General features: G+C 48.1%; 1 protein-coding gene across 10 annotated transcripts in view; it reads right to left on the minus strand.

Annotated features, from left to right (window-relative positions):
• MSI2 (musashi RNA binding protein 2) overlaps positions 1-14,032 on the minus strand; it is a 427,746-nt gene that overhangs the window by 147,060 nt on the left and 266,654 nt on the right. For all 10 annotated transcript variants that reach the window (XR_008679738.2, XM_055386794.2, XM_055386792.2 and 7 more), the window contains one exon: positions 7,903-7,951. Coding sequence is in view for 9 of the 10 variants with exons in the window: in XM_055386794.2 (XP_055242769.1) it covers positions 7,903-7,951 (49 nt within the window). In the remaining variant the exon portion in view is untranslated. The remainder of the gene's footprint in view (positions 1-7,902; positions 7,952-14,032) is intronic.

A 14,032-nucleotide genomic window follows, 5' to 3' on the forward strand; every position in this document is an offset into this window, starting at 1 on the left:
AAAATTAAAGCACACTCCTTGCTTTCCTGTCAGAAATAAAATTAAGGTCTTGGATCGATGTTGCCAGATTCTACAGGAATCCTTAATGGCCTCCTCTACATGTTTTCAAATTCACATTCCCCTTCAACCCTACCCTTTTAATTGGTTATTTGCGAGGTCATGTTTGCACCAATTTCTCAGGAAGGCTAATGGTGTTTATTTAACGAGAAAATAAAATGTGCAGACAGCTCCGGGGCTGGTCTCTGAAAGATGGCAAAGGGTGGGCTGACTCTTTATCCCACCCCCTCCTTTGCCCTCCATCGCTGCAAGGTTACAGGGCCTGGGGATACAGCCCTGCAAGGCAGTGAAGAGGCGGGTGTGCCCCTCACGGTGGGCACGCAGCATGCCCACCCCCTCACACAGTCCCAGCTTTAGAATGAGCCCACTGGAGGCACAGAACCTTGGGTTCTGAGAATCTGGCAGAGGGGCAACGGCTGTCCTCTTATTGCCACTGTTGGACTAGGCGATTCTTCCTTGTTCTAACTCAAGTGTGCCCAACTTTGAGGCTACACAGAACTCTTTTCCAATGGAAACTCTTCAAGTACCCAAAGGCTGCAACGAATGACCACATCACAGCTCTCCACTCCCCTCAAGACCTCTTGGACTCAATCATATTGAGTTTCTACCCCATTCTCACCATTCTCTCCCAGATTCCTGTTGGTCAATGTCTTTCTTAAACAGCTGCCCACCGCCCCACCCTCCGCCACCCAACAATGGTCACTCTGGAAAGAGAACTGGATTTTCACCTAACCCCATCTAGGACCCTGAACTTACATAAGAGAACCCAGCTGGCATGTTACATCACACTACGGACTAAACTGAAAGCTCTGGGAGGCCAGGAACCCTGGCTGTTGGTGGTGGTCTATGACAGACTGTGCTTTCTTGTCAAGTGGTTTCTAATCCTGGTGCAGAATTAGGATCAATACCAATAGTGACCAACTGTTGGTTTACAGGCTTCCAATAAACCCCTTAACACATCTCAGACTTGGGAGAGGATTTGATGGATACTTAACACCATCAACAATTAGTGAAAAGATAAGAGCAGATTTGAGAGGTGGGGAAAATACTACCGGTAAAATGCCAGCAGGGAAGACAGGCGGCAAATCCTGCTCCAGACCCCAAATGAGGGCAGTGTGAGAGCCAATCTTTTGCAGGCTGCCCTCCTGTCACATCAGCAAAAGTGTCATCACCAGCTCTGATTCTACACATCCTTATCATACTTTCTACTCCTTCCAACAACCCTTCTTCTTGGACTGTGCCCTTTCTGGCCAGAGGGTCTGATCGTTTTTGTCAAATACACTTCTTCCTCCATCCTACAAAGTCACATGTACAGCTTATACAGTCCCAACGTTCTTCCCTAGGTAAATAAAGTCAGAATGTTAGACTCTCATTAGGAAGGACATGCATATATTATGTCTGACATCCCATACCTACAAGTGAAGCAATGCTTTAAATTATTTTAAAATGTAACCTCCACCTTTGTGAAACTTTTTTCTGTGCCCTTTTTTTTTTTTTTGAGAAATAGACACCAATAAACAAATAATGACAGTGCAATTCTTAGGCATCTTTATACATCGTACATAAAAGAGTCAATCTGGACTTCAGAGGTCAATTTCAAAAGTGAGTGTCTGGCAGGTATTCAAAACATTAAGGGCTGTTTTTCCTCCTTAGAAAAGCATTATCTTCTATCACAGCTTAAGTTACATCTTACTGGCACCATTTTAATAAATAAACCAATTACGCAAATTACAAAGACCTTAAACTTCGGCCAACTGCTTTTCGGGACAGAGACTGAGCAAGCTCCAGGAAGAACCCAAGCTCTCCGGCCACCTGCCTGGATGCTCCTCCCTCTGGCTGGATCCCCTACCACTGCACCTTTCCAGCCCAGGAACTGGGATAAACCACAGCCACTCTGGGAAAGGACCCTCTTAGTTCAAGAGGCCTGCCACTGATGGTGCTCGCTGGGGCTCACAAAACCATCCCACCCCCTTCCGGGGGTCTCAGGGCTGTTATTCCTCTCCAAAGCCACTAGCATTGCATTTAATAAGCAACTGCTAACTGCTGGCAGAAGAGTCATCCATCACACTAATCTTTATTTCTCTCCCAGTGTCTCCTGTTCCTTTGCCTCTGGCAATGTTTCAGGGCAAGCAGGCCTGCTGGGTAATGAAGGCCACAGGGATGTCCTCTGCCAGAAACCACTCCCTCACCAGGCTATGGGATTAGCTTCAGAGACTCCTCACCTGCTTTCAACTAGGCCTCAACCATCCAGATCTTCCCTGGAGGAACCCAGCTGTGCAGGGCTCAGGAACCCAGGGCTTTGAAATTGGAGGGAAGGACAGCTGAGGCTCCTCTACAGTGACCCTCACAATGGCGAGGGCTCCCTTCCCCCATAAGGAGGTGAGTGTGAGATTATTTCAGCGAGCAACATGCCCGCATTCCACTTTCTCCATCAGGGCTGAGGTTGTGGGGACACTGGAGGGAGAGCTGGCCAGTGCACCCTCCCTCCCTCCCGCTGGCTGTCTCCTCCCCGGCCTCCTGCCAACAACAGAGCAAACTGGAAGGACAGCACCTTGTTGCCTCTTCCCTCCCTGTCCCTCCCCTCCAGCCCCACCTTGGGATCAATACTTACTGCCGGAGTCCCAGATCTTATCTGACTTTTACAAGGATAAAGCAACAAACCTCCCCTCCTAATGATTAAATCCACCGACGACCGGCCCAGTGTTTTCCAGACCACCTCTAACAACTTTTAGAGAGCAAATGAAGTGACTCTGAGAAGATTAAAGCCACCATCCTCCTCTCCCCCTGGGCACACATCATCGCACGGAAGGCCAGGAAAGGAAGTGAGGGACAGGGCCGAGGGAGGCATCCAGGTTTTTGTTTTATATTTTTGTGAGACGGAGTTTCACTCTTGTTGCCCAGGCTGGAGTGCAATGGCGCGATCTCGGCTCACGGCAACCTCCGCCTCCCGGGTTCAAGCGATTCTCCTGCCTCGGCCTCCCGGGTGGCTGGGATTTCAGGAGGCGCCCACCACCACACCCGGCTAATTTTTGTATTTTTAGTAGAGACAGGGTATCACCATGTTGGCCAGGCTGGTCTTGAACTCCTGACCTCTGGTGATCCACCCGCCTCGGCCTCCCAGAGTGCTGGGATTACAGGTGTGAGCCGTCGTGCCGACTGGCATCCAGGTTTTAACAATAGCTCTGCTCCTTGTCTGGCTGCAGGAATCTGCTATGCAATGTTCCAAACTTATGTGCCTTAATTTCTCCAAGTGGAAATGGAGGAGCACGGTCATCCAGCAAGAAGGCTGTTGTGGAGAAGGACAGAAAATGAGGAAATACTAAACCCTTAAAATGACCAGCTCCTCTGCTTTAACCAGTTGCCTTGCACAATGCTTGCAGAGTGTAAAGCCTGAGCTCCAGGTCAGACAGGCTGGGTTTACGTCCCAGCTCTGCTTTCACCAGTGTGAGACTCTGGGCAGCTCGGTTCACCTATGGCTGTCTGTCATCAAGGTTCAATGGTAGGTGCCAGCACTGTGCTAAGCACTTGGTGTGTAAGTGCTCAGAAAGTGTTGGCTGTTTCTATCAAGATTGCTAACATGGCCTGCTTAGACAGCAGCAGAACTCCCCACACCATCACAGTGGGTGCTGTGTCAGGATGCTTAGATCTCCTTCAGGAAGGAAGGACCTCCTTCCCAGTGGCTGGGAGTGCTGCTGGAAGATAGTCCCCAGCTGGAAGTCCCCTCCAGGATTTCCCCAGGGGAAGCCCAGGTCACATCAGCCTCACAGGGTGGGCTGCACCCAATGACAGGCCAGCATGCAGGCATCAAGGATGGCACTCCCACCCCAGCTGGGGACCCCTGAAGAACCGCCCCATTGCAGAAGGGCATCGCAAGTCAGCTTCTTCCTCTGCCCTCTCCTGATCAAGAGCACTTCTGGATAAACCTCCCACTTGCTAATCCCTTCCTAGAGTTGCTTCCCAGGGAACCCAACCTGCAACAACTGCCCACTCCCTCCCCTAGTCACAAAAAAAGCAAAGGAATTCATCTTGAACATTCTCACAGTTAAAAAGCTAAAGGCCAGAAACATACTTCAGGTCCCAGGTCTCTTATTTTTTAGAGGAAGAACCTGAGATGCTCAGAGGTTAGGGAATGTGCCCCCAGGAAAAATGTCATGGGAGCAGCAGAAGCTGGAGGAAGGCCCATCTGTAAGGAGAAAGGTGAGAGCCCCCACATCTCCAGGGCTCCACCCACTGTGAGTCAAAGACTGAACGTGGGACCCTCTTCCTGCTTGCAGGGTGGAAGACATACACTGCGGGAGGCTCATTCTCTCCTAGGTCCTGGGTTCTCTCCCATGGCACTAGTGAGCCCCAGGCTGGTGCTCCTGTGGATGGGAGATACAAGCTGCCGCCATGCAGATGGAACTGAGGGCATCCCTGCCCCAACAGAGACCAACAGGGAGCAGGGACAGGAGGTGACCAGTGGGGTCAAGGAGTGGAAATTCTGCCCTGACCTGTGGCTCCTAACAGCAAGTGGAGACTGAATGGGCCCTGGGAGCCTGGTCCACCTGACGCTCATGAGATGTTAAGCCCAGTTCCCTGTAGTTATCCCTGAGCAGCAAATGTCACACAGCTCATTTCACACAGCTCCAAGGACACACAGGTAGCTGTCAAAATTCCTGGGGTAAGGATGAGTTGAGGCCCCAGGCTGCCCCACAGGGCTGGGCTAGGAGTCTGAGGACAAGTGCTGAGCATGTGCTGTGACAACACCTCTGGGTCGATGGTCTGGGCCTCTTTAAGAAGAGAGCTGGAGGCGGCGCCAGCCAGGGAGATGTCCTCAACTTCTGCCACTGCAGCACTTTCCTCTTGATAAGATCACGGACAGCAGGAACCGAGGAGGTGAAGGTAAGTTTGGGGCAAGGTGGCTGCATGAGGATTTTACTTCCTTGTGCTTATCACCTGACTCCAAATGTGCACTCCATCAGGCCACAGATGTGGAGCCGGCTGGCTCCAGATATATCATCTGTGCCTCTGCTGTGATATGTTCTTCTTTTTGAAAAACAAAAATTTTTTTTCACTCCCTTAAATGTTCTAAATGCAGTGAAGTATTACACCAACTTTAGCACCCAGTTCAAAGAGAAATGCCTCCTCCGGTATCTTGAGGGGTTGGAACATGTGTATGGGACGCTGCTCCCACCCACAGAGAAACAACATTGCAGAGTGGGAGGGCCCTGGATGAGAGGGAGGGCAGTGGGATGGCGGCTCTTTCCTGCTGAGGCTTCCTGGCATGTCTCCGCCCTCCACAGGCTGCAGCCCCTCAGGCCAGCTTCTCAATCATCTTTGAATAGGAGGCCCTGCCTTTCCTCTAGCTCTGGGCTCCACACATTTTAGAGTTGGTCCTGCCCCCACTGCAGGCATCTTCACCTCTGGCAGGTCCGAGGGTGCTAGCAGAGGTTCTGGCTTGGCTGGGGGCAGGAGTGTGCATGCACCAAGGCCCTGCCCACGCTCCTTCCTGCCAGTGCCCACCAGGACTCCTGGAGAGCCAGCAATGATGTCCCGAAGCCATTCTGAGCAGTGGGCCCTCCAACAGACCATCCTCCACCTCACAACGGGCAACAAACTCTTCCCACGCCCATCCCAGACGAACCGCCACCCCATCTCTGCAGCCCAGCACTTTCCTTTCTCCCTTTTGGAAAAAGGAAAGAGGCTTCACCCACAGCAACAGGGATCTGGTTTAAAATAAGAGAGAACTTTTCCCGGCACATCCTCTGGGCCTTCACCCAGAAGTCCAAAGTCCGGTGTTTCAACCCCACCTCTGCCATGACCAGCCCTCTCCCTGCCCGGCTCTGAGAGTTAACGAGACGATACCAGTGTGAGCCCCCAGCACAGGGCTTGACACACAGCAGATCAAAAAATACTTTCACTGATTTTCAAAATAAAAGGACAACAATATTACCTGGGGGCAACTCTGGAATCTCCCAGGATTATGAATTCTAACACTGAACACCAGGTGCCAAATTCAAATGGGCATCACCCAACCTGAAAATAAATAGCTGGCAGTGCTCTTTTTAACAAATGCATTCCCATCTGGACACAGCAGAGAAACAGCAGAATTTGAAATCAATAGTCCTGAGACCCTGCTCAGCCATGGGTCTCTCAGTTGCCTCCTCTGAGCCTTGGTTATTTTTCCAACCGGATGGAGGTGATGATAACGCTAATAATAAGAGCTAACATTTATGCACAATTGACTAGATGCTTGGCATTACACTCTCTGAGCAATCCTGTGAGGAGGTTCTATGATTACCCCCATCCTACAGATGAATAAGCTGAGGCATAAAGAAGTTAAGTGATTTTTCCCAGTGTCACAACAACCCTCCAGGGGCTGCTGCAAAGGTCACATTAGGAGATGCATCTGGAAGTCTGGCTTGGAAACCATAAAGCTAGATTGACAGAATGTGGATGATGATGGAGGATAATCCTCAATTGCCCACCACGGGCACCACCTTCATCTCACTCACTGGGCTCTCACTCCCCAGCCATGCAGTGGACAAAACCGATCATTCCACACCTGCATGCCCCTCCTTTCTCTCCCTGCTTCTCCACTGCTCCCCACCCTCCACCCCCTGCCATCTCTTCCCTCCATAAATACCACTTGACACCACTGTTGTGCACCCAATCCTCAATTCTCCCATTCTGAGGATGCTGTAGAGGGATGCATTTGAAGCCAGATTACCAGATGCACTCAGGATATCCCCCTCCTTCTCCCAGCCCCGCCAGCAATGATTCCCACTCCACTCCTTCTTGCCTTTCACTCACTCTGCCTTCTCCAAACAGGAAAGACATACAGTCAGTGTGGGTAACTGCTTCTAATCACAGGTGACAGCAGGAATGTAAACAACACAGGAAACATCTAAATGCAATCCAAGTGGCAAGGAAATGCTGCTCACTCACAGGCTCCCTCCCTTGAGGGCACCAGCACACCATTTCCTGCCACCCCCTTAGGAAGCTCTGCTCATTAACACCCTGTTAATAGGAACCCCAGAAACCTGAGCTTCCAGAGAACAGAACACTAAGTCATCACCTCCTTTGACTCTGCTACCTCCAGGGAGGACTTTTCTAGATGCCTCCAATTTTTCTGTTTAAAGCAATAAATTTAATGTGTTCTTTTGGGGGAAGGAAGAGACTAAGGGCAGGGCCAGAGACCCTTTTGAGAATTTGTCCAAACCTAGGGATCTTCACCCAAGAAAAGTATAAACATATGACATTTTGCATGTCATTGCAGAGGTTCATAGACTCCAGGTTAAGACCCATTTTTTGTAAAGTGGATGGAACAGAAGCAGCACAGGGAAAAACACAATTAAGTGCAGATGCCCTCTACACATTCCAGAGGCCCCACGGAGCATTTCCAAGGCTCTAATCACTACATACCCAACGAACCTACAATGTTTTATTTTGATTTTTTGGCTCTTTAGATTGACAGTCTGCTCCTAAAGAACCTCCTTCAATACAAATTGATAACTCAATTGAGTCACCGCTGTGAATAATTTCCACTTGGATAGCTTAGTGCCGAGGTTAGCAAGGGACCCAGAAAGGCGGGATTAGAGAGGTACATCTGAATATGTGTGTCAGGGATGGCTGCATAACTAAACAGGAGTTCCTAGGCCAGAAGGAAATGGTTTTTCAACTATCCAGTACTGGAACTCTTTGTGCTACTGGGACTCTCCGTGAATAAAGATCTTCAATGGATGGTCACCTCTACCTGCTTGACTCTGGACTCTTCACTGTATCTTTTGTCAGTGGGACTGGGGATGACAGACAGAGAGGCCAGGAGAGGGTGAACGCAACCCTCTTACACTGGGGTAATCTTACCTCTGTGCCTGTTGGTAGTTTTATCAAACATCAGCATTGCATCTTCCACCTGCAAAACAAATATAGAATACAGGCTGCTTTAGGAATTTTAAGAAAGTACACAAAACATTATATGCATGTCGGGGGGTGAGGGGGTAGTTTCCATTACAGAAGTAATAGTTGCTTATCAAAAAATATTTGAAAATGCAAAAAAGTGGAAAGAAAAAAAACCAGTGATCTTTCTACTCCACACAGTTATATACAGTTAACATTTTATATAGTTCCCTTTAGTGTCTGCTTTTTATTTTTTGAGACAGGGTCTCACTCTGTCACCCAGGCTAGAGTGCAGTGGCACCATCATGGCTCACTGCAGTCTCGACCTCCTGAGCTCAAGCAATCCTCCTGCCTCAGCCTCCTGAGCAGCTGGGACTACAGGCATGTACCATCATGTTCAGCTATTTTTTTTTTTTTTTTTTTAGAGACAGGGTCCCACTATGTTGCTCAGGCTGGTCTTGAACTCCTGGGCTCAAGTGATCCTCCTGCAGCAGCCTTTCAAAGCGCTGAGATTATAGGTGTGAGCCACTGCTCCAGGCCTAGAGTATTTTTTTTCTAAAGAAAGAAAAAACTACGACTATTTCAATATAGTTTAAATCGTATAGTATATGGAATTTTTCCTTTTGTTAACCTGTAACATTACAATATGGCAAACAATTTCCAGGTTAGTATATCATGTATACTACTATCTTGACCAATGCATATTTCCCAGCGTAAGAAGCCATAGCTTACTTAATTATTGCCCTTCTAATAGATATGTGAATTGTTTTTAGTGATAAACAATGAAGCTTGAACATCCTGATTGTTATGGGCTCAACTGTGTCTCCCAAAATTCATAGTTGAAGTCCTAACCCCCAGGACCTCAAAATGTGACCGTATTTGGAGAGAGGTTCTTCAAAGAAGTAATTAATTTAAAATGAGATCACTAGGGTGGGCCCTAATCCAATATGACTGGTGTCCTTATCAGAAGAGATTAGGACACAAACACAAACAGGGAAGACCATGTGCCAACACAGGGAGAAGACTGCAAGCCAAGGAGAGAGGCCTCAGAAGAAACCAACCCTGCCACACCTTGATCTTGAACTTCTAGCCTCCCGAATTGTGAGAAAATACATTTCTGTTGTTTTAGCCCTCCAATCTGCGTTACTTTATTATGGCAGTACTAGCAAACAAATACACTGATGCTAGGACCTTTTTAAAAACATCAAAGAGAAGAACATAATAAAATAGCAAAGGCGTCCTCTGTCTCTCTTGCTAATCCCTTCCAGACCCCTCCCACGCATCCTGTAACCCCTTCTGCATGTTTCTGGCAATAAGATTTCAGGGTCCACACTCAACTCCCATGCAGAGCTCAAGGAACTCACACTTAATGAACCAGATTCCGCTCTGGAATGCACTCCTTTTATGAGTATTTATGACCCACTCCTTTATCCCACAGAGCACACATCTTTAGCACAGGTGTTTGTCCTCACCCTTCAGCTACTCACTGGGGGAGGGCACCTGGTCTGACCAGTGTGCAGCCTACTCTCTTCATTTACTTTGTGCTCAAGGTTGATGGTAAAAATACAACCCAGTCCGTGTGGCTGTGGGAGGGGGTAAAACTGTTAGCAGGGGGCCCTGTCCTCAGAGCAATTTCACTGTGTGCCTGTGGCTAAGAAGGACTGAGCACCGTTGATGTGCACTCAAAGGCTCACAAATGAGCTTGGGGGCTGGCGCTAATCCCTTTGAGAAAAGGAATCGTGGGCTATTCATGCCTCACTCCTCCCAGACTACAATCTCCAATGGAGGGGAAGACACTGGGCAAAGCAATAAACCAAGGTTTAAAATGGTGCCTGCAGACAAATCAAATGTATTTTTCTAGATGCGATCAAATGTAATAGGGGGAAGAGCAAAGTCAAGGTAAGAATGGAAGACGGGGGTAGGCAAGCCGGTCATAAACCTCAAAGGGACTGGCCTGGCTTAAAAATCTCTTCTCAAGTCAGGGCCCCCTTTTGTTGCTAAGCAACCAAGCCTGAACAAACAGGCTCCTGGGGCCTTCCCCTTCTGCTCCCCATTTCGGAAGTCAGTTACTGGGAGGAAAATGGCCTGGCATGGTGGCTCCTCCAGCAGGCAGCTGACCCCTCTCTCCCAGGCACCAGGATGATGGGAGTGGGCAATGCTAGTTTGGAGATCCCCATGCCCATCCCAGGCAGGACAAACCCCTTTTGGGCAGGCTTCAAGAGCCCCCTCGCCGGTACCTGCTGGGGCCACACACACAGCAGCCGTTCCACCTCCCATGCACCACACACGCAAAATCACCATAAGATCAACTGGTGTGTTTGTACACAGAGCAGTCACACTCGAGCATATGGTGATATGAGCATATCTCAGACTCAGACCCTGGGACTCAATAGGAATTCGAATGCCTGGGGTGTGGGTGGGTGGGGGATGAGTCCTGCCAGGTATCACGCAGGTAAATGTGACATCTGTTTTGCACCCATCTCCATATTTTCTAAGACGTTTGCCAAATCCTTATTTTGAACTGAAAATGCCTAACAGTAAGGAAAGCAGCTGCCCTTCTGTGCTGGCCATGTTTTGGTACTGGGACTCGGATTCCCTTAGGAAATAAATGTTTTGGATTTTTTTAAAATGTATTTTCAAAACCTCCTTTCAACAGTGCATAATTGGCTCTCCTTTTCCTTCCTAAGTTTGGACGTTTTCTAATAGCGCCCTCTCAACATTCGCTCCACCCTGGTGAGCGTGGGGGAGGATCTGTATATGTTTTTAGGGCAACCATTGTCATAAAGAATAGAGCTCTTTCCTCTGTAGTCCGGCTGTACAATGGGGCTCGCAAAGACCTCCTGAATAGATAAAGTGTCAGGACGAAAGAAAAATTCTATTAACACGTTACAAAATACAACATCTAAGAAGGAGCTAGAGAGGAAAGAGAAACGGGAAAAAAAATCAATATGGATAAGTCCCAGTGCTTGGGGGTAGAAAACTTTTCAGCAATTGCAAAACACTTATTAATTCAGAGAAGCCATCAATGCGATGGAAATCTGGCAGAACAGCAAGAGCTGAAACTAGAAGAATTTGAATATACAAAGACTGAATAGAATGAAAAACACAGTCTCACATACGAGACTGTTTCTCACGGTTCTATGTGAATCAAACAGAAGCGGCTTGTGTGAGTCAAGGGAAAATAAGGGGCACAGTTAAGGTAACTGGTATTCAATCCTGGAGCCAGCCAGCTGATAACTCTCTCGGTCTCTGTCTTTGTCTCTCTCTCTCTCTCTCTGTCACACACACACACACACACACACACACACACACACACACACACACACAAACCCAGGTATATCAGGGGGCTATGAAGACTCAACATGAACACACGGGCCACGCCTCATTCAAGATGCTAGGAGAGCCCAAAAGCTTAGGGGAAGCTGGGAACAGGAGTTTTTCTTTTTTCTTTTTTTTCCTTTGAGACAGTCTCATTCTGTCACCCAGGCTGGAGTGCAATGGCATGATCTTGGCTCACTGCAACCCCCGCCTCCTGGGTTCAAGTGATTCTCCTGCCTCAGCCTCCTGAGTAGCTGGGATTACAGGCATGCACCACCATGCCTGGCTAATTTTTGTATTTTTAGTAGAGACGGGGTTTCACCACATTGGTCAGGCTGGTCTTGAACCCCTGACCTTGTGATCCACCTACCTCGGCCTCCCAAAGTGCTGGGATTACAGGTGTGAGCCACTGTGCCCGGCCAGGAACAGGAGTTTCTCTAACCCCTTATGAAATACCCCTTCTAGGGACACCACCCTCATCCTTATGATTAACTCTGGTACTTACTTCGTGTTGACAACGCGCTCACCTGCCTTACAAAATTCTTTGTACCTGAAATGGGCACCTGCAGGCCTAGTGGCTCCCCTGAGGGAGACAGAAGGACAAGAGGTGTCTGATCCTCAGCATGATTTGTCCCATGTCCTGGCAGAACCCTGGTCTGTTTTGGGAAAAGGAGCTTATTCCAACCTTGAGATGTGCCTCGTAATAACTTGGGGCAGGTTTGAGATATGGCCCTGACATCTTTAGTGGTGTATCTTTGTGAATGAAAAAGCAAAATAGGCCGGATATGCTGGCTCATGTCTAGTAATCCCAGCACTTTAGGAGGCTGAGGTGGGAAAATCGCTTGAGGACAGGAGTTTGAGACCAGCCTGGGCAACATAGCAAGACCTCATCTCTACAAAAAAATACTAAAAACTTAGCCAGGCATTGTGGCACACACCAGTGGTTCCAACTACTCAGATGGCTGAGATGGTAAGACTGCTTGAGCCTGGGAGGTTGAGGCTGTAGTGAACCATGACTGTACCACTGCACTCCAGCCTGAGCTACAGAGCGAGACCCTGTCTCAAAACACAACCTCCCCCACCCGCGCCCCCCAAAAAAGCAAAGTAAAGTAACATTTAGGTAAGCTGGTGGGGAATGGGATGCCTCTGTCTTTGTCCTGACACCAGAAAGTATTGAACATATTTCTGACTACTGCACGGTTCAGACTATGCTGTAATATCCTCAGAAGTATGTGAGAGTCAACAAAGGGGACCTAATCTGTTAGTTTCTATGGCTGCTGGAGTTGGGGCAGGGATTCTCAAACATCATCCACATCAGAATCATCATCAGAGGGACTGTTAAGCCACAGATCTCCCGGGGGCCTCAGAGCCAGAGTGACTGATTCAGTAGTATTTGCATTTCTAACAAGCTCCCAGGTGATGCTGATGCAGCTGCTGGCCCAGAGACCCCTCTTTCCATGAGCTACTCTAAGGGTAAGAAGCAAGAGCAAAGGTTAAAGACACTGGGCAGAGGTTGCTTCTTCCTCTTTAACATACACTCAGTGGTCAATATATGAAACAAAATTTCCCATCTAGGAGCAATTGATCCACTTCAGTGTGGCAAGTTCTCCCTCTCTTTGTTCCCCTTCTCTTAGATGTTTATATTCTAAAATCCTAAAAATGATGATGGTAGACCCCACGATGGAAAAGATGATAAGAAGAGGGATTTCTTAGTGGCAGCCAACTTGCCCTGCACCCGATGCAAGAAAAATCCAGATTCTACTAGGATGACATAAACTTTCCTTCTAACAGATAAACTCTTATTCACAGATAAACTCATATCTAGATCTATCTAACAGATAAACTCATGTCTAGATTATGCAGCCAATCCAATCTTGAATAGAAAACTTAGCAAATGGTAACTTTATTTACTTTTATGCAACATGCATGTATGAGGCACTCGCTATTTGCAAAACATCAGCCTAAGTACAAATAAAAGACAACTCACACAGGTCTATGGTGGACTGATGATATGAATGGTCTCACACCCGTTCCTCTGTGAGTTTGCAGTCCTTCTCCCCAAAGAGGTGGAGTCTACTTTCATCCCTTGAATCTGGGCTTAATTTGTTAGGGCTAATAAAATGCGGTGGGGGGAAGAGTATGCCTGTTTTGGGCCTAGCCTTAAGAGGATTTGCAAGTTCCTGCTTGTTCTCTCTTGCACCTCTGCCATCACCATGACAAGGGCACGCCCAGGCTAGCCTGATGCAGGATGGGTGGCACATGGAGCAGGGCCAACTTCCCTATGCTGAGGCCAGCCTGGATGGGTGGACAGCCAGTCACCCTCAAAGCATGCAAGTGAGGCCAGCCAGGATCAGCAGAACCACTCCAAGTTTACTCCAAACACGTGAGATAAACAGTTACTGTCTGCCCCTGAAGTTTTGGGGTTAGTTACACAGCATTCTTGTGGCCATAGGTAACTCATACGTGGTCCTTATTCTAAAAAAATCCCCCAAAACAACAAAGAAAGCTTATAATCAGAAGATAGACAGTCTAAAATAATACTAGAAAGCAGAGGAAAGAAAAGGGGCAGAATAAGGGAAAGTGCTAAATGTGGCAGAGAATTAAACTCTCAGGTTCCACATTCCACATGGAGCACGCTCTTCATGGAACATTCCACATGGAACATAGGCGTTAAGGTGTGGAGGGACCTCTTCTAAATCTCACCCCATCAGCAAGGTCGGAGACAGAGATCCTAGAAGCGCCAAGAGAAATTGGCAACATGTTCCTCACTAAATGAGCA

This window comes from Gorilla gorilla, chromosome 4, assembly GCF_029281585.2.
Source record: "Gorilla gorilla gorilla isolate KB3781 chromosome 4, NHGRI_mGorGor1-v2.1_pri, whole genome shotgun sequence".
Classification (NCBI taxonomy): domain Eukaryota; kingdom Metazoa; phylum Chordata; class Mammalia; order Primates; family Hominidae; genus Gorilla; species Gorilla gorilla.